At 46.4% G+C, this 24,899-nt stretch overlaps 1 protein-coding gene across 1 annotated transcript; it reads left to right on the top strand.

Moving 5' to 3' along the window:
• Positions 1-1,542: 1,542 nt before the first annotated feature.
• LOC128344017 (uncharacterized) lies at positions 1,543-24,855 on the top strand. The gene is made up of 8 exons (XM_053293454.1): positions 1,543-1,630; positions 7,245-7,708; positions 11,875-12,014; positions 14,760-14,879; positions 16,878-16,991; positions 18,629-18,751; positions 23,789-23,896; positions 24,817-24,855. The coding sequence occupies exons 2-8, from the start codon at positions 7,246-7,248 to the stop codon at positions 24,853-24,855; spliced, it is 1,107 nt and encodes a 368-aa protein (XP_053149429.1). The 5' UTR covers positions 1,543-1,630; position 7,245.
• Positions 24,856-24,899: the final 44 nt, after the last annotated feature.

Raw genomic sequence — 24,899 nt, 5'->3', positions numbered from 1 at the left:
TGTGAGGAAAGGCTAAAAATTGGGGGCTCTTCTGGTTTAGAAGAAAGGTGTCTAAGAAAGGAACATGATCAAGGTTTATAGAATTCTCTATTATGTGGAGAAAGTACTTTTCTCCTTTCTTCCAAGACACTAAAACCCAGGGGTCATCCAATGAAATGGTTGGAGGGCAATTTAAGACAGACAAAATAAAGTACTTCACAATGCATAGTTAATTTACATAACTGTCTGCCACAAGACTGGATGGTGGCCATTATCTTAGATGGCTTTGAAAGAAAATTAAATGAATTCATGGAGGAATTTAGGTCTCTCAATGGCTATTAGTCATGATACTTAATTGGAACTTCCAGGTTCAAAGGCTGTCTACCTCTCAATGCCAGCTACAGGGGAGCAACAGCAAGAGACAGCTCTTGTCATGACCTTTGGTCTGATCCAGCAGGGCTCTTCTTCTGCTTGTATGTTCCCATAAACAATCCCATAAAATTGATTGCCAGGAAATCTAGGATCAACAAATGGAAGTATTTCTTCACACAATGCATAATCAACTTGTGGAATTCTCTGCCAAGATGTGGTGACAGGCAACAACCTGGATGGCCTTAAGAGGGGTTTGGATAACTTCGGAAGAGAGGTCAATCAACGGCTACTAGTCGGAGGGCTATAGGCCACCCCCAGCCTCAAAGGCAGGATGCCTCTGAATACCAGTTGCAGGGGAGTAAACAGCAGAAGTGGGTGTATGCCCTTAGCTCCTGCCTGTAGGCTTCCAGCGGCATCTGGTGGGCCACTGTGTGAAACTGGATGCTGGACCTGATAGGCCTTGGGCCTGATCCAGCAAGCCTGTTCTTATGTTCTTATGTTTTTGGCATGTTATTTAAGAAAAAATTCATATATTTTCATAGAATTAGAAGTATGACTTTTCAAAAGAGACTATGCATGGACACATACGGGCTGTTCATAGCTTTGAATAAACATGTGGATCAGGTGGGGCCACTGGGCCTGATCCTACATAGAGGCCAGGGGGTTGAATCCTGCTCTCTCTCATCCACATATTCATATCTTTAGATATGTTGTGTGGACAGGGCTAGTGTCTCTATCGTTCAACCAAACAACTCATCCCAACATGGTGTTGCTGACCACGCAAATAGCGCCCATGCATGCGGGGATGCCATATGCATGCCGGTGCCACGCACTGGTACTTGGGACAAGCGCCGCCGCAGCAGGAAGCTCAGCTGCATATGGTGGTGGAGAACAGGTAAGGACCTGCTCTTCTTTTTCAAAAAGATCCCTCTCGCTATTCCCCTCCCTGCAGTTTGTGCACATCCCTAGAGCCTCAGTTTGTGCACATCCCTAGTTATTGGCTGCACTGCAACAATGCTATATTTGGTTTGGCAAGCCTCCCCTGCACACACCCATCCCATTGTCTTAGGTCAGATGAGCAAGAGGTTTCTTGTTTGCTGACGTCACCTCACACCTGGTGATGCCATAAATAAGAGTGTAACCACCTCATGACCCTTGTTTCCTGAAGCCTAGAGACTATTACAAAGCTAATGAGGAGAGCAGTGTTGCAAAAGAGCTTTTCATGAATGTGGACATCTAAAAAGCATCAAAGGTTAGAAGGTTAGTCTGTCTATCTGAGGTAAGCCATTTCCCACCAACTCAGCTGTCCCTAAAGCTAGTTAACTAGCTTTGGTCTGATACATTATTTATGGGGGAGGGGGGTTCCCACATTGGGTCCCCAAATTGGGTCCCCAAATGTTGAACTACAACTTCTATTATTCCCAGCCACAATGGTCAAAGTGATGGTGAGAGTTGGATTACAACTGAGGATGCAATGTTAGGAACCTCTGGTATTGGAATTTAATATCTATTTATACTTGTATACGACCTTTCATTAAAAAAAAACCTCATGGTAGTTTACAAAATATGAAGACAAGAAAGCAAGGCAATATAAAATTAATTCTGAAATCTAAAAGCATAATTAAAATGCTGTTTAAAACTCCATAGAATGTCATAAAAACAAAGAATCCGCTTGATAAATTGGAATTCCCTAGATTCAGAGGATTTGATTTGAGGCCATGATCATCATAGCTTAGTTCCAGAGTCTGTTTTTGGTGCCAGACATGAACTCTTGGGAAATGTGCAATCATAAGGGGGAGAACAGCATGAGAATATAAGAACAGCCCAGCTGGATCAGGCCCAAGACCTATCTAGTCCAGCATCCTGTTTCACACAGTGGCCCACCAAATGCCTCCAAGAAGCCCACAGGCAGGGGGTAAAGGCATGCCTTCTCTCCTGCAGTTACTCCCCAGCAACTGGTATTCAGAGGCATCTTGCCTCTGAGGCTGGTGGCTATTAGCCACCAGACTAGTAGCCATTGATGGACTTGTCCTCCATGAATTTGTCTAAGCCCCTTTTAAAGCCATCCAAGCTATTGGCCATCACCATATCCCATGGCAGAGAATTCCATAGATTATTTATGTGCAATGTGAAAAAGTACTTCCTTTTGTCCATCTTAAATTTCCTGGCCTTTAGTTTTATGGGATGACTCCTCCTGGGTTCTAGTGTTGTAAGAGAGGGAGAAAAAATTCTCTCTCCCCACTCTCTCTATTCCATGCATCCTTACCCATAAAAGCCTTGGGCGTGCGTCCGTGCCGCCCGTGTCTTTTTCGCCCGTTCTGGGCATGCGCGGAGATGGGCGGCCATGTTGGACCCGGCCGCCGGTGGGCGACTGGCCCCGATGGCGGCGGCCGCCGCCACGGGAGACCAGAAGGAGCAGAAGCGGCGGGCGGAGAGTGCGGCCGAGGCAGCGGCGGAGCCGCGGCCTCGGCCAAAGGAGTGCGGGCCAAGGAGGCGGTGGCCGTGGCGGGGCGACTGGCTCCGATGGCGGCGGCTGCCGCCACAAGAAACGGCGGGTGGAGAGAGCGCCCGAGGCGGCGGCGGAGGTGTCGGCCCAAGGAGTGCGCCCGAGGCGGGTGAGGCGACAGCGGGGACCCCCCCCCACTAGAGCCCGTTATTACAACGGGCTTACACATACTAGTACTTTTATACTCCTATATAATGTCTCCCCCTCAAAAACACTTTGCACGCCAACATGTGCAAAGTGTTTTTTCCTTTCACCATTGATTTGTTGCAACAATTCCCTAAACTTAGCAAATCTAAGTTTAGACTGACTTTTCAGAAAGGAAGGCACTTCTGAATTGTCTGAAGAACTCCTGTTATCTGAGCAAAGAAGCACTTTTTAAAATGGTGGCTCTTTCTCTCTTAGCATTTGCCTTGTGTTTTTGTTTTAGATTGTAAGTCCCTTTGCAACAGGGAACATCCTTCTCATTCCTTTTGCTTTGCAAACTGCTTTGATATTTTGTTTTGAAAAGTGTTATTTAAATATAACAAATTATAGAAAAAATTAAACAAATCTTTGACAAATTAGTTGTTACCTAGGGTCAGATCTTGCCTTATTTTATTTATTAATTAAGCTTTTCTACTTAAAAATGTACCCCAACCAGTACACACACAAAAAATAAAAAACAATTTAAAATAATAAAAGGCACAATAACAGTGGGGACAGATGAAATCAAATGGTGCACTAGGAACGTTGACCACTTCTTAGCATCAGCTATGAATGTCCTGGATGGCCTCTTCTTTCACATCCTCAATCCCGTTCAGCTCAATCTATAAATATGGTGACAAGAATAATAATACTGGCTTTCTTTACAGTGATGTTATTGTTGTAAGATTTATTGAGAAAATGTATATTAAATTGAATCCGGATAAGACTGAGGTACTGTTGGTCAGTAGGAGAGCCAATCAGGATGAGGAGATTTTACCAGTTCTGGATGGGGTTGCACTCCCCTTGAAGGAGCAAGTACGCAGCTTGGGGGTACTACTGGACCCGGCTCTGCTTTTGGAAGCTCAGGTGGAGGCAGTGGCCAGGGGTGCCTTTGCATGTCTTCGGCTAGTGCGCCAGCTCCATCCCTTTCTCGAGAAGGCAGATCTGGCCACAGTTACCCATGCCTTAGTCACGTCACGGCTGGATTACTGTAATGCACTCTTCGTGGGGCTGCCCTTGAAGAATATCTGGAAACTGCAGCTAGTGCAAAACGCAGCAGCGAGGGTTTTATCCGGAGCTGCCCATTTGGAACATATCACCCCCATTTTGAATGAACTGCACTGGCTGCTGGTTCGTTTCTGGGTCCAATTCAAGGAGCTGGTTTTGACCTTTAGAGCCCTAAACGGTTTGGGCCTGGGGTATCTGAGGGACCGCCTGCTCCCAAGGGTTGCTGCCCGCTTGACGAGGACATCTGAGGGGGCCCTGCTCCGGGTGCCGACAATGAGGGAGGCCCGGCTGTCGTGTACTCGGGACAGGGCCTTCTCTGTTGCTGCTCCTAGACTCTGGAATGCTCTCCCAGTGGCCATTCGTTCCTCAGACTCCATCACGGCTTTTAGAAAGCTTTTAAAGACTTGGCTTTTTACCCAGGCTTTTACATAATCATTTTTTTACTGCTGCTTCTGTGTGTTTTTATCTGTTGTCTTGTTTTTAATGCTTGTTTGATATGTTTTTAGCTTGGTGTTTTTATTGCTTTTATTGTATGTTTTAATTTTTGTAAACTGCCTTGGGGTTTTCTTTTAACGAAATGTGGTATAGAAATGTAAAAATAAATAAATAAGTGCTTGGAACACTTAACAGCATGATCCTGTGCAGGATTACCTAGATGTAATGGAAGTTCTTCAAGTAGGTGTATATAGGACTGCACCCTGAGAACAATATTAGCTTAATCTTCAAACACTAGCAGGTGGCAAAGTCTTGAAAGGTTTCATCTGCTGAGTTCTGCCAGTGAAGCTACAGTCAAAGGCACAGCAGCAAACCTGGCTTTTCCCAGACAGTTGGCAACTCAATCTAGAAACACTATTAAAAACATCCCCACTACATTATTTTACATTGCAAATCCTTTCCAAGCTAAGAAAGCAAGAGAAAACACGAAAAACAGAACACTTCAGTGTCTGTGTGTTTCCCCCCTTTTCTTTTTCTATTGTCCCCCCACCCCGTTTCTTCCCATCATACAAGCCCCTCGACACCAGCGTTACCTGTAATAGGGATTCCCAGATGTTTTGACTACAACTCCCATCATCCCCAGTTGTAGTCAACAATATCTGGTAGTTACAGGGAACAACTGCTCAACACCCTGGCAAAGGCCCTGTGATACTGCCCAGTGAATCTCCCTTCTGTGGGTTCTCTGCAGCTGGCAGCAATATAGGTACAGGGGGCAGATGGGCAGTAGAGTGAGGCGATAAAAAAGAGTTGCCATGCAGGAACATGTTGTCCACTGAAACCTGACTCTTTGACAACCTGAATTCCTTCTGATTCTGAAATTAGCAACAAACACAACCCACCACGAGGCCTGGGGACTTCTTTTTCCCAATGAGGGCTCTGAGTCTCAGAGTGCCGAACAACAATATGGGTTATACGGCCAATCTCATGGACGTCTACTGTGGCATGAGCCCCACTGTGTTTAAAGTCATCCCTGCGTAACTCTGTTAAAGAGACAAAGCTTTATTGGTTGTGGCTGTATCTGCTGAAGATAATATTGTCTCTGTGAAATCTCTATGTAAGCAGAGATTATATGATAATAGCATGCAGCAAGACTTTACTTCTGTTGCAGAATTGAAATCCTGCCCTTTTCAAGGCATCCTTTGAGTGAGTGGACAGCACTTTCTGGGATCCAAAGAGTCCCACCCAGGGGCGTAACGAGGCTGGAGTGGGCCCAGAGACAAAATTTTGAAATGGGCCCCTTGCTGATACATACACACTCACTTCACATGTGACTTGCCTCTGGGGGGCCCCTCGAGGTGTGGGGGCCCCCAGGCAGCTGCCTCCCCTTGCCTAATGGTAGTTACGCCCCTGGTCCCGCCCCATTTCTGCCTATTCCTACCTCCTACTGTATCTCCTGCAACACATCCTGTGTGTTTCTCGTGGACCCCCTGGTCTTCAGGAATGACTCAAGGATGCAAAGGCTGTAGCGGGAGGGAGGAAGATTATTTTGTATGCTAACCCCTTCTCCTAGTCACATAGGCTCTCCCCAGAATTATGCCATATGTTTGGGGGTGGTTCCAGTGAACATGATCCTGTTCTCCCCTTCTATGCACTTTGGCTGTATATATATATACACATGCACCCTTTTCTCAATCAGCTATTTGTGGATATATCCACATATAGCTGTTTAGGGGGAAATTTTGGCACAAAAATAGCAGAGGGTGAAAGGATTAATCTCCTTCACCATGCTTTCATCCCCTGCAACTGTTCTGGGACATAAAATAACTTCAAGTCCAATTCCTGCTTTAAGCCCACCTATCTCTGGGGGCCTGTTCAGACAATGCCGCAAATTGCCTTTTTAAACACATGGAGGAGTTGTTTTAATCATACTTTAATGTATTATTTAAAGAGCATATTGGGGAATGGTTTGGAGGAACCACCCTCCTGCATGATTAGGAACATAGGAAGCTGCCATATATTGAGTCAGACCATTGGTCTATCTAGCTCAGTATTGTCTTCACAGACTGGCAGCAGCTTCTTCAAGGTTGCAGGCAGGAATCTCTCTCAGCCCTATCTTGGAGAAGCCAGGGAGGGAACTTGAAGGAAGTTCAAGTTCTTGAACTTGAGGGAACCTTCTGCTCTTCCCAGAGTGGCTCCATCCCCTGAGGGGAATACCTTACAGTGCTCACACTTCTAGTCTCCCATTCATATGCAACCAGGGCAGACCTTGCTTAAGGGGATAAGTCATGCTTGCTACCACAAGACCAGCTCTCCTCTCCAAGGAGATTAGGTACTAGCAGAACACCACCCCATGTAGGGATATATGTACGTGCCCACAGTCCTCCCCATGCATTTAAAAAGACGAATCAGAGTGCCAACTGAACCAGTGTTGAGAGTTTTATGGTGGCATGTAGTTGGACTCATGGCACCTTACTTAATCTCGATCTTTTACCATTTAGAGTAATGTCACTGCTTTCAAATATATAGTACCCTCTGATGAGAAGCATACTGGCTGACAAAATGTTGGAATTTTACCATTTGTAAGGTCAGTGACTCAGTGGTAGTGTCCACCCTTTGCACACAGAACAATCAGGGTAGACAGTACTGGGCTAGATGGACCAATGGTTTGACTCAGGTTAAGCCAGTTCATGTTGTTATCCTTCCTGAGCCTTTTGGATAGAACAGCTGATAATGACTGAGTGGGCCATTTGCTCTCTTGCAGGATGAGTTCTTTCATTAAAAAGCTGCTGAAGAAGAAGGATGGGGAGAATAATGAGCCTGTTGCTGAGACTAGTCGAAGCCGGACAGAGAATCGGGAGGCTATCCGAACCACAGGCTTTCAGCCATCATCAAGTTTCCAGGATCCAGCCAACCAGAGATCATCTCAGCTCTTGCCACTCCTGGTCAAACCTCCTGTGCCATCTACTGCTGAGGTCAGGAAGAGGCCCCAGCCAGTAGCCCTCCCTGAACTGGTGCAGCCTGGGCCCTCCAAGTCTGGTCCAGGGGCTAGTAGGACGGACGAGAAGTACCCACGTCGAGCCCTAGGCGAGGCTTCCAAGGAACAGATTGTTTTGCCAAAGCTGCCAGTGCCTGCCTCTAAGTCAAAGCTTACTGCCAGCCCAAAGACAAGTGCCAGCCCGATACCAAAAAAGAAACCTCCAGAGAGTGGAGTACCTATATTGTCAGGTAACTTGGACTGCATCAAAGAGCTCTTTGTCATTTACTTTCACGAGTCCTAAGCCGCTAGGAGCAATGTCTGCATTGGTTTCCTGTTGCCTTCAAATCGATGCCCAATGGGAAACTTCAGCTGGCTCCTGGCTTCATGACATCATATCCCAGTTGAGCCTGTGCTTTCAAATATAGATTTGCTGCATCCACCATTTGCAGGGTTAGGTGTCCACTTAAAACATCTTAGCTGTGCATCTTCATTGGCCCCTCTGGAAATAGTTGAAAGTGCTAGTTTTGACTGTAAGACTTTTGAAGGCCGAGGTCTTTCAACAGCTTAGACGGCCTTCTGCCCTGCTTGACCGAGACCACCATTGTATGTGTCAGGTTAAAGCCCCAAGGGTGTGTAAACATGCCAACCTAACCTCCCTATATGAAATGAAAATTCATTCATTGTTTGTATCCAGTACCAGGAGCCATCTGTGGGAGATCCCATTTTATTTTCACAGCACCCTCATGGGGTTGGTTAGTTTGCAGAATAGTAACTGGGCCAGGGAAGTTCAGTGAGTTGTATGGCTGAGCAGAGGTTTGAACCTAACCACAACAAATCCTTCAGACATTATTTCAACATGGGGAGGGGGGGTGGTCACATGTGCTCAGAGGTAAAGGTAAAGTGTGCTGTCGAGTCGGTGTCGACTCCTGACGACCACAGAGCCCTGTGGTTGTCTTTGGTAGAATATAAGATAGGTTTACCATTGCCTCCTCCTGTGCAGTATGAGATGATGCCTTTCAGCATCTTCCTATATCACTGCTGCCCAATATAGGTGTTTCTCATAGTCTGGCGGACATACCAGCGGGGATTCGAACTGGCAACCTCTGACTTGGTAGTCAAGCCATTTCCCAGCTGTGCCATTAGGTGGCTCAGAGGTGCACCTAGATAAGTTTGGAGCCTTGACCTAAAGGCCTTTGGAGGCCTCCCCTGCCCTGCAAATTAAGCACCATCATGCTTGGCTGGGCAACCACACCACCCAGGACAGACTAAAGAGGACTTGGGGGCCCCCAGAGGCTATGGAGACCTTGGACTTCGGCTTGGAAGTCCAGGGGTAAGAGCGCCTCTGCATGCTGCCCTTGCTCCCATTCTCCATGTGTTCATTTCAATGTCAGAATAGAACCTACCTGTTCCTAATCGTGCCGGGAGAACATGATGTACACACAGTACTGTGCACGTATGCTCATCTGCTCCCATCTTCAAATAAATGCATGGAAGTAGGGACTGGAGACCATGCAAACCATGCCGCTTCTCTCTCTCTCTCTCTCTCTCTCTCTCTCTCTCTCTCTCTCTCTCTCTCTCTTTCTCTCTCTCCATGTACTGAAAGAATATCTGGGAGAGGTTATTTTGTGTCCACTGTCTCATTACATTGATGCTCATATATTGAAATCTGTTCCCTGTGTTCATCTAGTGAGGCCCCTCCTATGTGTTCCATTGTTCATGGCAGCAAGGTTGGCCACTGTGCAAGAAAGGGCTTTTTCTGTGGCAGGAACTCCACTAGGGGTGTGCAATTCGGGTTTTTGGGTGATTCGGCTTGGACCCGAACCGAATCACCCCTGTTCTGTTTTGTGCCCGAATCTGGGTCACCCGAATCACCCTTGATTCGGTTCGGATTTGGATTTAATCTGAATCCAAATCTGAATCGATTTGGGGGGTAAAAAGGGGCCCAGGGGCAGAATTTTGGGGTGGGGTGGTAGTGCCCAATGGGTAGAGTCTACCACCCCAATTTCAGGGGGATTGGGCAAAGTCCTGATTTTTGGCGATTTTTTGAAGTTTTAGTGACTTTGGGGCAGTTTGGGGGCATAGCATGGGATCTGGGCAAAAGGAGTGGGGTGGGGTGGTAGTGCCTAATGGGTGCAGGCTACCACCCCAATTTCAGGGGGATTGGGCAAAGGGCTGATTTTTGGTAAATTTCTGAAATTTTCATGTCTTTGGGGCAGATTGGGGCAGAAAGTGGGGCCTGGGGCAGAATAGTGGGGTGGGGTGGTAGTGCCTAATGGGTGGAGGCTACCACCCCAGTTTCAGGGGGTTTGGACAAAGGGGTGATTTTTTGAGAATTTTTGAAGTTTTAGTGACTTTGGGGCAGTTTGGGGGCAGAAAGTGGATCTGCCCCAAAAGAGTGGGGTGGGGTGGTAGTTCCTAATGGGTTGAGGCTACCACCTCAATTTCAGGGGGATTGGGAAGAGGGCTGATTTTTTGGGAATATTTGAAGTTTGGGTGTCTTTGGGGCAGATTCGGGGCAGAAACAAACCTTATTTTTATGAGGTTTGTCTTCATAAGGTGAAGTGTGCTAAAAACTTCTGAGGTGTGAATTCTCATTCCATCATAGCAAATGAGATTTTTTTTCAATTAGACAACTCTCATGACCCCACTTTCACTTTTTCACACTCTCTATTACTATGAATAATATGAGGAAGTAATCAATTTAGCACACTTCACCTTATGAAGACAAACCTCATAAAAATAAATTCACCCCTCTGCCCAATCACTCTTAAATTGGGGATGGGTGGTAGCCTCCACCCATTAGGCACTATCTACCAGCCCACCCCACTCCTTTGGGGCAGATCCACTTTCTGCCCCCAATCTGCCCCAAAGACACCCAAACTTCAAATATTCCCAAAAAATCAGCCCTCTGCCCAATCCCCCTGAAATTGGGGTGGTAGCCTCAACCCATTAGGCACTACCACCCCACCCCACTATTCTGACCCAGGCCCCACTTTCTGCCCCAGTCTGCCCCAATCTGCCCCAAAGACATGAAAATTTCAGAAATTTACCAAAAATCAGCCCTTTGCCCAATCCCCCTGAAATTGGGGTGGTAGCCTGCACCCATTAGGCAATACCACCCCACCCCACTCCTTTTGCCCAGATCCCATGCTATGCCCCCAAACTGCCCCAAAGTCACTAAAACTTCAAAAAATCGCCAAAAATCAACCACGAACCGAATCACCCAAATTTTTCGGGTCCCAAATTTGGGTGATTCGGCTCGTGCCCGAAAAATATCGGGGGACATCGGGGGTGATTCGGTTCAGCCCCGAATCACCCGAAATTGTTCGTTTCGGGCACAGATCGTTCTGTGCCCGACATTTTTTGCACATCCCTAAACTCTACATCCCGTGTATGGAGCTCCCTGCCAAATTCATTAAATAAGGGTATACAACACTGTATGGTGATAAATATTCATACCGTATGAAATCGAAATACTGAAATCTTTAGGTTTCTATGCCTCCCACATTTTTTAAGGGGGGGGGAACATGGCAGTGAGTGGCTGCCAGCTAGATTGTCCTTGTTTCTGCTCTCAGCTGGACACTGCCTGAGGTGGCAAAGAAACCCTCGCGTTCACCTCAACACATACTACCATGGGCAAGGAGAGTGGACTTACCCAGCTAGCAGTTACTGGCGGGGCCCAGTCCTCCCTGGGGGTGGGGTGGGAGCAGAGCAGCTTTCAGCAGGGAGACCCTTGAAGGGTTTGGACTCTAGCGGCTGCCCAAGGCTGCCCTGTGCTGACACCAGACCTGTTTTCAATCATATGCAAATTATCTCTAATTATGATTTTGATAATCAAGTGACAGTTGTAATTTTTTTCATCAGTTCTCTAAGTCACCAGCTTATTGTTTTCGATATCAGTGTCATGTGAAAAACTATTTTATTTGAAGGCCCCTTTAAGTGGCGCAGCGGGGAAATGCTTGACTAATGTGCAGAAGGTTGCCGGTTCAAATCTCCACGGGTACTATATCGGGCAGCAGCGATATAGGAAGATGCTGAAAGGCATCATCTCCTACTGGGTGGGAGGAGGCAATAGTAAAACTCTCCTGTATTCTACCAAAGACAACCACAGGGCTCTGTGAGTGCCAGGAGTTGAAATTGACTTGATGGCACACTTTACCTTTACCTTCAAGTAGCAAGCAGTGGAATTTCCCACTGAAAAATCAGAATTTGCTCCCATGTGATCAGTACTGGTTTGCACCAGCTTGAAAGCATATTTTTTCCAGCAAAATGCCAAACATGCAACATAGAGTAGACAGGGAAATATCACCTGTGCTGACTGTTACTGTAAAAAACGATGTTGTTATAATTTTCAGCACTCTCCACTATTGTAGCAAATAAGTTATTTTTACATATTGCGCGCTCTCTCTCTCAGAACTTCCAGATGAGAATTTTAGGTTTCTCTGGGACAGCAAGAAGTTGCAGAAAGCAAAAACTGTCCGAGAAGCGCTGGAGATGATGGATGAAAGAGAAGTCCTAGACACCATCCTGGCTCACCTCCAGCAGTCTCCCCAGGTGTGCCTGACTATTATATTGCATAAAAGATCTTAAGTCACTTCTGGAATAATTAATCTTTGGCAAAGATTAATTCCACAGATTGGAGAAGATCATAGATGCAGATGGAACCTGTGACCTGCTGTCAGATAATCTGTAACTGAGCCATAGCCCCTTCCCTGAGCTCCAGCCCCTTCCCCTGCTACTTGTATTTCTGCTTGTATTGTAATTTTTAAAAAATTAATTGTAATGGGTTTATGGTAGGGATTCTCAGACTTGGGTCTCTGGATGCTGTTGGACTGCAATACCCATCATCAGCTGAGCCAATGTGGCTGGGAATGATGGGAGTTGTTGTCCAACAACATCTGAGGACTCAAGTTTGAGAACCCATGTGTTATGAGATTAATTATATAAGGCACTTCAAGAGCCCATTTCTGAGTTAATGGGCTGTGTAGACATCTGTTACATATTTTGAAGGTAGGTTGGTTGGTGTGAAATAAAGTCACACTTCCAAAACAACATCATGCCCAAGAAAAGATTGTTCTGAGATTCAAATTTACCATGATACAATTTGCCATATACTTCCCTTGTTCCAAATTTACCATTTACCTTCCTTCATTCCACTAACCCTGATAACTATTGGCCTGTTTCAAATATTCCCATTAATAATAATAATAATTATTATTATTACATTTATATCCCGCTCTTCCTCCAAGGAGCCCAGAGCGGTGTACTACATACTTGAGTTTCTCTTTCACAACAACCCTGTGAAGTAGGTTAGGTTGAGAGAGAAGTGACTGGCCCAGAGTCACCCAGCTAGTTTCATGGCTGAATGGGGATTTGAACTCGGGTCTCCCCGGTCCTAGTCCAGCACTCTAACAACTACACTACGCTGGTGATAGAATGTGTGGTGTTTGTGCAACTGTAAAGGGACTTGGATTATATGGGTTATCTAGAACCTTTTCACTCTGGCTTTTGCCCTGGGTTTAGGACTGAAACTACCTTGGTCACCCTAGTGGATGATCTACACCAGGAATTAGACGGGGGTGTGCTTCCCTGTTGGTTCTGCTGGACCTCTCAGTGGCATTTAGTACCATTGACCATGGGCTGCCTCTCAGATATAGGGATCGGGGGAGGTACATTGGAATGGTTCTGGTACTTTCTTGTGCGGGGAAGTTCCAAAAGGTGCTGGAGGACTTCTGCTTGACTCCTTGGCCTCTGGGGTCCCGCAAGGCTCAGTATTGTTCCCCATGTTGTTTAACATCTACATGAAACTGCTGGGAGAGGTAGCCAGGAGGTTTGGACTGAAGTGTCATCAATATATAGATGACACTCAGCTCTACCTTTCACTGATATCAGATCCTAAGGAAGCAGTGGATATACTGAGGCTGGAGGCGGTGATGGGTTGGATGTGGGCTAGCAAACTGAGGTTAAATCCAGACAAGACAGAGGTGCTGCTGGTCAGTAGAAAAGCCAATCAGAATAGGGTGATTCAACCAGCTTTGGATGGGGTTGTACTCCCCTTGAAAGAGAAAGTGTGCAGCTTGACATGTGTCTTTAAGTTATTGAGCAATGTAGTTGTGGGGCATGCAATGGGATCATCTGTGGGGATTGGGCCCCCTGCTTTCCTGCTCTGGGGAATTACTTGGGCTGGGACTTTTAGAAGGCAATGAGGCAGCCTGATTAAATGCTGGATTCAGTGAGGCAATCTCCTTTGGGGAGGAGGGAGGGCTCTCCGAATCCAGAACTGTATATCTATTTTTGGTAGGCACGTTATTCATGGTTCAAGCCATCTCTTGGGGAGTGAGATAGACATCGATTTTGATTTGCTTTTCCGCACGATTTGATGTATGCACCCCAGTATCATTGCTGGGGCTGTTACACATCCTTTTTCTTCCTCTGGACAGCATAATTTGTCTGTGAGGGTTGATCCAATGGGGGAGTAAGGTTGACCTCTGGATTGGAGCTTGATTGTGGAGCTGTTAGCCAGTCGCCATCTTGGCTCCTCCCCCAAATAAATATTAATTATTCAATACATCTTCAAATTTCAAACTGTTCTTTTACTTCTCTTTTGCAAGCACATTAATTTAAAAAACGCAACCAAATACCTCTATGATATATAGGTGGACCCCATTTCCTGGACCACCTCTCTGTATACTAGTTTCGTTATTGTGGGGGTAGTTTCAGTTATTTGCGGTTTTCTAACCCACCCACCCCCAATACATTTGTATACTGTTTCAATAGCCACTCTCCCTGCCTCTCAACTGGCAGGCGGGGACATGTAAAGAAGAGGCGCAAGAGGCAGAAACTTCTCCATCCACTCTCACCTCTTGCACCACTTCTTTAAACCTCCCTGTACATCACCTGAAAAGTGGGGAGAGTGGCTGTTTCAACTTTACATCTCCCTATGCTTCCCAGCTGATGTGTGGGGAGGTTTAAAGTTTAAATAGCCATTCTCTCCATGCAGGCTGCTCCATCCACTCTTGCTCCATCCACTCTTGTTGAGTGGATTGTTTCACTAGGGAACTGAACCCCATTTGGGCGGTTAGGTCAAGCACTCCAATATCGCTGCCCTCAAGATATTAGAGAGACTCCTGGATTTCATTTATTGAACTTTTCAAGCAATGTGATCTAAACAACATGACTTTGCGCAATCAACAACAGGCCTCACCTACTAGTTTTTAAATAAAGCATCAATGAAAGGGTAACTGCCCTTTCATGCCCTCAAGATATGAAACATGAGACTCTTCTCTTCTTTCGTTTTAGCGGACTCCTGCAACAGACCACAAAAAAACTTCAAGAAGACTGACAGCAGCAGACATCTATGCTGCAAGTCAGAAAGCAGCAGCACCTCAAAAGGGACCCAAAGCACCTAACCAAGATAAGGTGAATTATGAGCCTAGATGTGGAGGTAGAGACATTGTTGTAATTGCACTGGAATCCTTTTGCTAACTCTGGATGCAGGCATGAGCTGTCCCAAGGTAGATTGGGGGAGAGGCTTGGTACCCCAAATACTGCGACAGTCTCCAGGCACCCCTGCACTTTCCCCCAGCCTCCCCTGTGTGACCTCCCCAGGGACGGTCCCAGCATTCTGCCCACCTGCCCAGCCTTCCCTGCGCCAGTGCTGGGTCAGGATTTGAAGAACCCATCCCATTCCCACTGTATTACCTTGGGCAATTGGCTGCCTCCCCATAGTGGGGAGAGGGAATGGCGATGTTGGGAGTTCCGATACTCCAGATTGCACAGCACTATGCTTAGTTCCCTGTGGGACTGAGTCCAGCCAAGCCCTCTTCTGTTCCAGACTATGGTATATTATTGAGTCCTGCCACCGGAGGTGGTGCTAGGTGCTTGAAAGATCTGGGCCTTGGGCCCAGAGAACTTGGCTCAGGCCCATAGCCTCCCCTCCCCACTCCTGTTTTGATAATTAACTTCTTCATGCATGCAAGCCAGCCAAGATTCTCTTCCATTTTTTAAAGCCAGTAATCACCAGAACATCCTTGATTCAGTTCACACAACTGAAAACTGGGAATGACAAGTGTCCTACCCATGTTTGGGAGCTATGCGTGTTCCCAATTTTCGGCTGTGTGGGAGCAAACCACTAGGTAGGAGGAGGCATAAGTAAGTCAGTTTATTGTTATGGTCCAAGACCAGAAAACTGTAACAGACGTGACCACCAACAAAATACAGAGCTATAAGGAGAAGGAAGAAGTGATTGTGTTCGAGACAGGAGCTGGGTAGGACAGCGCCATCCTACCCAACTTTCATACCCAGCATTTGGCCAACATAAAAGGAAGAGCTCTCCTCCCCAGCTCTTGCCTCCTACACATTCATTTCTCCCTCCTCCTACCTAGTGGTTTGCTCCCACACAACTGAAAATTGGGAATGCACACAGCTCCCAAACACTGGGTAGAACACTCCTGAAACAGCACCATTAACTCGTCCACTGATCCCAGCAGCTGGGTTGAGGCTGCTGGTTGTGAGACCCATTCATCACCTCTCCCCCATCCTCCACAGTGGTACTGGGTAGAAGCTCACCTGTTTGGGGGGATTTGCCACCTTAAGATCTTTCATGCAACATTCTGAGTATAATGTAGCGCTCTCCGCTCACCCCTGGCTTCCCAAGGGGTGCCAGATTCCTCATCTTGACAGAAAAAGTAAGTTGGATGGATACTGTCTGGTAGGGGCCCCTGCCGGCCTTACCGACTCCAACGTTCCCTCAGCAGCCAAGGCCAGGAAGGCCCCAGGTGGGGCGGGCAGCCAGGCAGAGAAGCCCGACGAGTGACCAGCCGAGACGCTGCAAGACCAAGGAGCCGGGCTAGAGGGGCTGGGGGAGAGGCAGGGGTGAGTGAGGGAGGAGGCAGCAGCAGACAGAGGCACAGTTGAAGGGATAAGGGTGAGAGCAGCCTGATATGGCAGGGCGGAGGCCCAAGTAGCAGGGGCATGGGAGGGCTTTAAAGGCAGGCTCAGCCAATGATGGGGGTAGTTGGAGGGTGAATGGTGGAGGCCTCCGGAGAAAGAGTGCCACAGTGACCTCAAGGAGCTTGGAGGAGGAGGACTTGGGTGAACCAAACACCATCCCCTCAAAAAGTCTGAGGCCTTGCCTGCAGGAGGTGAGGGAGAGTAAAACAAGAGATTGGCCATGGAGAAACCAGGGTCATGACAGATACATATAGATTATGTTTATCATGTATATTTAAGCTGATAGCTGAACTCTCTTTGAGGCTGAGGACAGATAAGGTCAATTTTTAAGGATTTTCTAAGTTCCTCATGGTAGTATTTTAAGCCTTCCCCTCCAGCCCTCTGATCGCCATGATTTGCTGATGATCTCCCTGTGATGATCTCCTTGTGACAATAGCAACTAACTCCTTTCCTGACCTTTACCAGGCTTCCCTTTATAAATACTATGGGATGAAACTGCGAGATGCAAGTCGTAAAGATTTGGTTTGTGAACACTTGCATATACTTCTGAGGTTGACAGGAAAAGAAGAGGACAGAGAGGTAAGTCAATGGCGGGCATTTCTGGAACATTCTGGCCATCCATCCCCACACGGCATCCTACTGCAGCTTTCTCATGTTTGTCATAGCTAGAGTCTCCAAGACAAAGAAGCAAATGGTTTAAGCCATCTCCATTGTCCATTTACCAACCCACTGCCCCTTCCATGACCTTTGCACAATTTAGGGCCAGCTTTTGGTGGCTCCCCAGATGAAGCCCTCTGCAGCCTCCCCATGCTTACTCCCCTAGTAAGCCCAGCAAGCTTACTAGGTAGGAGTGGCATCAACAGCTTGTTCTTGAACAGTGCCGAAGAAGAAGAGGCCCCCATTGCTGCTGTCTGGTAAGTTTATCTGAGCCCAATGAGGGAATGTTAATGTGGGGTGGGGAGGCGATGGCGGCAGCAACAGTAGCAGTAGCAGCAACAGTTCTGCCTTCCATGCTGAGGCATGTGGCTGGAGTAATGGCACTGAAAAAGGAGCTGCTTCAGCTGCCTGGTATGCTTCCCAGGGGGAGGGGAAGTGAGCTCATCCGGCTGTAGTGGATGCTCCCCCTTTAGCTTCACTATGCTCTGGGTAGGCAGGTGTTGGGTCAGCTGTGAGTCTTCTGATAGGCAAGGGCCCCCAGCCAATGTCTGAGCTGGCCAACCCCACAACTTCCTGATTTCTTGGTTATCACAGTTAACAAAAAGTTATCACAGTTAACAGTTATCACAGTTAACAAAACTCAAGCCCCAACCTGGCCTGGAAACTGACAGAGAATAATAGGAATGGGTTCTAGATTTCCCATCTATTGCTGGGGACCATCAACTGTAAACCAGAACAAATGTCATTGCCCTCAAACCTTTCTCTGCGACAGCCAGTCCTGGTTTTTTCTCTCTGCAACAGCCAGTCCTGGTTTCCAAAGTAGGTCATCAGTCTGGATAGGCAGTTATGGGGATAACAGAAGCAAAAAGCAGCACACTGGCGTGTGGAGGGCTCCCTGTGCACCAAATGACACCAGCTGCCTGGGGTAACCCAGGCATCTCATGTCATGAGAACGGCCTCATTTTGTGCTTGCCAGTTTTGCATCTTGTCTTTTTTCTCTTGTAAATAAGCACTTGATTGGGACATGATCTGAATCAGGTCCTGGTGGAGGAGGGAGCTTGAACTCTTCTCCTTGCTGTGATCCCAGTTTGGTTCAGGCCCCAATTTGGCTGTTGTTTACAAAAGAAAAGAGATGTACCACTAAGGATACAGTAAATACCTTGTCTAGTTTGACCCTTCAGAGGTCAATCTCAGAGCCTCTTTCCAGAATGCCTTGGTGGTGCCACCTGTCTTCAGGTCCCTCCTCAGAATCCAGCTTCCCCAAGAAGCCTTTGGTTTAATCCCTTGCCTGTTGTCCTCAGAAGAAAAGAATCCAAAGAAAATGTTACTTGAACTTTGGTTGTTGGAGATGCAAAAGAAGCAAAACCACACAGAGCAGAAAGGGAGGGGACAAACAGCTTAAGAAACCTAGCTACTATCCAAGGAAGGCCCCCCCCCCCAAAAAAAATTTGGCTCTCATCTTGACAGACATTAGCCACTGGTGTGGAATAAAGGAGAGGCCAATCAAATAAAAGAGTTTGAAAAGAAATGATGTCACTGACATGCATTCTTTTGTACAGGGAATCTCTGAAGCAGTTGGCCTGGTTGCTTTTTGCCATCTGCCTGAGCTTCTGAAGACACTTAGGGAATATGGTCACTTTATGGTTACAAGGAAATCTTTACAGCTAGAGGTGATGTCTGAGGTAAGTTGTAGGACTGTGAAATGGATGTGGAAGGTAGTGGGGCTCCCAGGTGAAGAGTGTGGTTGATTGGGCCCAACCCTTCTATTCACATCCTCTCAGTATGGAAGACTAGAACATACTCTGTAGGTATGTTTTGATAATGGCCAAGAGTGACATGGCCTCAGGAATTTCCACAATGCACCACACTGCTTGCACAGTGCATTGTGGGATATGTGGATGCAGGGTGTCCTTACCCTGGCCTCTAGATCGCTTCAGGGATGATTGTGTGGGTGCATGAGTGGTGGCGCCCAGAGCAGGAAAGATCATGTGGGGGCAAGGTAAGGAGGATCTTGCCTTCCCCCACAGTCCTCTCCAAATCCAGGCAAATGGCCACGTGAAGGACTTTATTATATTTCAAAATGTGTTTGAGAATAAATATGGTATTTTCCTACACGGCTATTTTTGTGGTTTGCTGTATATCCTTATATCTGTTTGTGATCCCTCTTGTTGATTTGAACCCAATACTGTCTATTTTGATTGGCAGCAACTCTCCAAGGCCTCAGACAGAGGTGTTTCCCAGCCCTGCTGGAACAGGAGACTCTTTAACTAGAAATGTTGGGGTCTGAATCAATGAAAATACAATTAGAAGGATAAATCTGGTCCTCTGTTGAATAATCTGAGAAGCTAATCATCTTGAATTTTGTCAAGACTTTCCCATAAAATCATCCCCTTATCTTGAATGTAAAAAGAAACCCTATAAGGATGGAGAAATGTCCTTAATTTTTAATATATACATACACAAGGTCTTCTCAGATTTGGCTCCCCAGGGTGCTTTCCAGATTACATGCTGTTCAGCTGTAGTTTACTTAGGCTTTGCAGGATCGTCTTGAAACCATAAATAAAGGGTGTTGCACAAAGCCACCAGCACGGGGAGCAGTCTTTTCTAGCTTGCGCAAACCTCCCGCAATGGGAAAATGCAGCATTTTTTTACAGTGTTGTATTACTGTAACGCAAAGATAAAACCCGAAAGAAGGCATTGGAAATGTGAACGGTCCCTTGCTGACAGGACAGGGACTGTGATGTTGAAACACAGGCAGTACGGAAGCACACTTAACGGACACGTAGTGACACTGTTGTAGGGTGTAAACTGGAAAACGCCCTGATGTTATTGGACGATAACTCCCATCATTAGCATTTCTTTCTTAGATCCAGGCAGGCTGACCAGGCGTTGCCATGGGGGAGCATATCCCACAGAGAGAGTCGATTCACAATGGCCAGACTGCAAATTCTTTGGTACTACACTAAAACTATGCCACTTGCTGGCTACTAAAATGCAGCTGTTAAAAGGTTACAGAAGAACTCAAATAGAGATTTACATAATATACACATTTTTTAAGATTATCCCCCCTTCCCCCCTGCTTGCCTTCAGGAACAAAAAAGTGTCTTTGAGAGACAGATGCGGGCTACTCTGATATTGTGCTATGGGCATGCAGCCTTTGGGGCAAAGCCAGAGGACATGTATCTACAAGCGGATGTCTTTGTATCAGAGATCCTGTTTCAATTCCACGGTGTCTCTAAGGTACCATTTTCTTTCCTCACTGCTCAAGTGTTACAATCATATCCCGCCTTTCTTCCTTTATGGTGATGGATGTAAGCGTCCTGGTGTTCCATCCACACACTGACCAGATCCAGATTTGCTTAGCTGCAACAAGGTTACTGCCCCATGTGCTTTTGGACCACACCCTGAGTTGTGGCTTCTTATCATGTCTAAGAACAGATTATCTTCCAGTTATTACAATGAGAATTCACTTAATGCAAACTTGTGACTTCTTAGCATCTTTAACTTATACGATCCCATACAGAGTTGGGAAGGGTGCTAAAATAATGGTTACAGGATGTACATCTTCTCTGCCCTGTCATATTGTATTTACCCAGAGGTGTATCTAGGGGAAATAGCGCCTAGGGCAAGCACTGAAATTGCGCCCCCTGTCCAAACATCTGACACCCATCTTTCAGATAACTTCACCATAATATCAGCTCAAAAATACAAGTCAAGCTTGTTAATCTTTTAATATTTCAAAAACTATTTAGCAGTGGACGTAGCCAGACCAAAAAATGCTGGGAAATTACAAATTTCAGGATGCTGGGGCTCATGAAATACCCAAATACTATGTGGAGGTGTACTTGGAAAACTAAACAGAAGTGCCTGTCTAATTCTCTGCTATGCATTGTAGCATCACTATTATATAAGTTTTAAAAATAAATGGAGAATTTGACTTTTCCCAGATACTCTCAAAATAATTAAAGTAAACTGTGTCACTGCTTGGAATATATTCAAGTATTTCAGAAAGACAGTTAAAATGAGAGAAAGAGAGCAAGAAACTCCCAGTGGGCCTTAATACTAAGGATTTCACACTGATTCAAAGACAAACTCACCATTAATAGCCATATTAGCAAGACATCACATTTAACTCACTTATCACAAGAAGCAAAGTAAGAGCAAATGAATACAATCCTAGCTCATAAGCTTCAGCTCAGTATTCACAAGCCCTGATTCTCTGTACTTAGTGCCAAACTAAATATGTGTACAGTGACATATTATATATATTTTAAAGAAATTACCTGCAGCCCTTTCAGGGGGTCTTCCTAAAGGCCATGTGTAGGGGGTCTGCAAAGGTCCCCCCTGCATGGCCTCTAGGGCCTCGCAGGGACCATTTGATTATGTGCGGTGGCCGTTTTTAATTTTTTTAAAAAATGGCTGCTGAAAACAAAATGGCCACTGCACCTGCTCAAATGGCCTCTGCAAGGCCTGACATGGCCTAGGGCCTCACAGAGCCTATTTGAGCATGCATGGTGGCCATTTTGTTTTCAGCAGCCATTTTTAATTTTTAATTTTTAAGAATGGTGCCCCCCTTCAAGTGGTGCCCGGGGCACGTGCCCTGCCTGCCCCACCCTAGATACGCCCCTGTATTTACCTGAATCCAAGACTAGGCCCCCCCCCCCCAAGTTTTTAAATCTTTATAATCGGGAGGTCATCTTAAATTCAGAGTCCTGTTGATTTTGAGTAATTGCAGGTATAACTACATTTAACCTCTGTTTTTTAAAGAGGGGTCAATTTAAATTCAGAGTCGTCTTCAATTCGGATAAATATGGTAGCTTGATTACAGGAGGTCTTCTTTGTAAGTGTCTGAATACAAAAACAAGGGGAGCAGTTTTCCTAGATTGGGTGGTGGGGGAGGGGTGCTGGTGGTCAGACACAAATATCTGGAGACTCTGTTTACAACCCCCATGAGAGACTGGAGGGCCACACCCATATTTCCTGCACACATGCAGAAGGCAGTCAGTTCCACCTGAATTCCAAACCAAAACATTTAATTTATCTCGGTGCTAACATTTGAAAAGGTAGACATTTCCCTTTAGCACTGTTCTCAAACATTTCTAGCATGAAGAGCACAGCATGGGTGTGCTCCTGGTTCTAATATTGCTGTTGGATAAGTAGGCTGCCATGGCCAAGAGCCTGTTGGTGCACCTTTAGCTTGTGCACCAGCTGTGCCCCTTCCTCAAGAAGGCAGATCTAGTTGCAGCAACTCAGGTCTTGGTCACAGCATGTTTAGATTACTGCAATGCGCTTTATATGGGGCTGCCCTTTTCAAAGCATTGAGCAGCTTCAGCTCGCGCAAAATTGGCAACCAGGCAATTGTTGGGGACTGTACAGAGTGGCCATATTGCTCTGAAAGATCTGCTTTGGCTTCTAGTTTGCCTATGGGTACAGTTCAAGGTCCTAGTGGTAACCTTCAAAGCCTTAAATCATTTGGGTCCTAGAAACCTGAAGGATCACCTGCTGCTCCAGGTGTAACCCAGCAATACACCTGTTCTGCTGCAATTGCATTGACTACCAGTTCATTTCTGGGCCCAATTCGCGATGCTGGTTATTACCTTTAAAGCCCTGTACAGACTTGACCCACTTACCTTAAGGCCGGGGTTCTCAAACTTGGGTCTTCACAACAGCATCACCAGATATTGTTGGACTACAATTTCCATCATCCCCAGTCACAGTGACCATTGTCACCAAGGACGATGGAAGTGGTAGTTCAACAGCATCTGAGGACTCAGATTTGAGAATCCCTGCTGTAAGGACTGCCTGCACCCATGTAAACCGGCCTGAGTCCCTAGATCTTCAGGACCGTCCTTGCTCTTTGGTCTGCTGCTAACCCAAATGTGCTTGATGGGAACTATAGACAGGACCTTCTCTGTGGTGGTGCTGTGGCTCTGGAATTCTTATTTGGAGGGTATGCAACAGGCCCCACACTGGCTGGCTAAGAAAAACTCTTTTTTATCTCAGCTGGCTTTTTGCTCATAGCTTTTACATCTTGGCTGATTTCCCCAGCACTGGTTCTTAACTTGCTGCTTATGTGTTATCTTTTTTAAAAATGGATTTCTTGTCTTCATGTTTAAAACTGCTTTGTAGTAACTATTCTGGAAAGCTGTATAAACATGGTTTAAATAAATAATGGGATAAAAATGAGAATCAAATCAAGTCATGAACAAGACGATTTTAGCCTACCTATATTGGATCATGGATGTGTAGGGAGCATTCCAATTTTCTATTCCCACGTAGACATTCAGGGATGGAGGAAGCAGGGCCTGCATGCCAGGTGAGTCGGTGGGGAGGGCAGGCCAACTCTCATTTATGCAAAGAGTCTGATCTGGGGGAAAGGCTTAACCAGCCAGCCCCCATCTCTAATGTATTATTTTCCTCTGTTCAGGGGCATAGCTGTCATTGAACAAGGTGGGACAAAGGTCCCTGGACCCTGAAGGAAGGGCCCCCTACTGTGTGGGATTATTTGCATAGGAGTGAGAAAAAGAGCACACCAAGAATGTTCTGCTTTTCATCATATCCTTACTGTTCTCCAGGCAAGCGGGGTGGAGAAGAAGGTGGGGGGCCCAAGGAGGGGGGCAGGTGCCCATTTTCACTTCTTGTCCCAGGGCCCACTCCAGCTTTGATGCACCCCTGCCTCTGTCCTCCTTAATTTATTTTTTATTTTCCACTCTTTATAGGATGAGGCAATTAAGAGATGCTTCTTGAAGGCTGTGACTTTGATAAGTAAAGCACTTCAGCACTGCAAGAAGGAAGATATCCATGTGCCTCATAAACCTGAACTGGTCGTATGTATTATAGTAAGTGAGATCTGGAGAAGGGTCTGCAGGGGTGTATCCAGATGGGGGTATTTACATGGCTTTGATCACATCAGGCAATATCTTAGTACCACCTGCTGATCATCTGGTGACAATCCATGAAAGACTCATGGGCTTTTTCCCCAAACCAGAATTAAAATGGTGGCTGACATGACAGACTGCTCTGCGTCAATGTTAGGGGTTCATCTGCTTGCATGCAGAAGGTCCCAGCTTCAGTCCTTGGCATCTCCAGGGAGGGCTGGGAAAGCTGAAACCTTGGAGAAGCTCTTGCCAGTCAGTGAGCTAGATGGACCAATGATCTGACTCGGTACCAAGCACTTCCTGTGTCGGCACCAGGCTGCCTGTCATGTCAGCCAGTGTTTAAAAGGAATGGTTTTTCACAGATTATCAGCAGATGGCACTAAGACATTATGTGGTGTGTTTAAATGGCATGTAAACACCCACAGCGTCTCCCATGCATGCGCGCACACTCCCCCCCCTTTTAAAAAGGCGTCTTGAGAAAACAACATAAGGAGAATCATTTCCCAGAAAACAAGGACTGTCCTTAGTCAATTGGGACATTGGGCAGATATGCAGCTCTGTTGGCAGATCAAACACTGTGCAGGCTGGCAGCTCAGCCTGTGCCAGAGCAACAGGTTTCCCAGGAAGTTTTTCACACATGGCTTTATGCCTCGGTATATCTGAAGAGCGAATCTGCTTCACAGCAGATTTGCAAGATGCTTACTTTGGGGGATTAAATTGATAGTCCACACAGCTGTCGGCTCCTCCCGCACTCCCCGCGATCTTTCTCCTATCTGCGTCCCCACTGTTTGTTTCAGTTTTTCCCCTCCAGCCAATCAAATACCAGGAGGAGGTGCGAGATGCCTCACTTCAGTATTACTTTTTTTTAGTTTGACAGCCAGCCAGATGTCTGCAAAAATGACAAGTGAAAGCAACAGAACTCAACCCCAACCTGCAGTCTCCATTGTTAAGC

The sequence above is a fragment of the Hemicordylus capensis genome, chromosome 2 (genome assembly GCF_027244095.1).
Source record: "Hemicordylus capensis ecotype Gifberg chromosome 2, rHemCap1.1.pri, whole genome shotgun sequence".
NCBI classification, from domain to species: domain Eukaryota; kingdom Metazoa; phylum Chordata; class Lepidosauria; order Squamata; family Cordylidae; genus Hemicordylus; species Hemicordylus capensis.
This window is presented reverse-complemented; position numbering and strand designations above follow the sequence as displayed.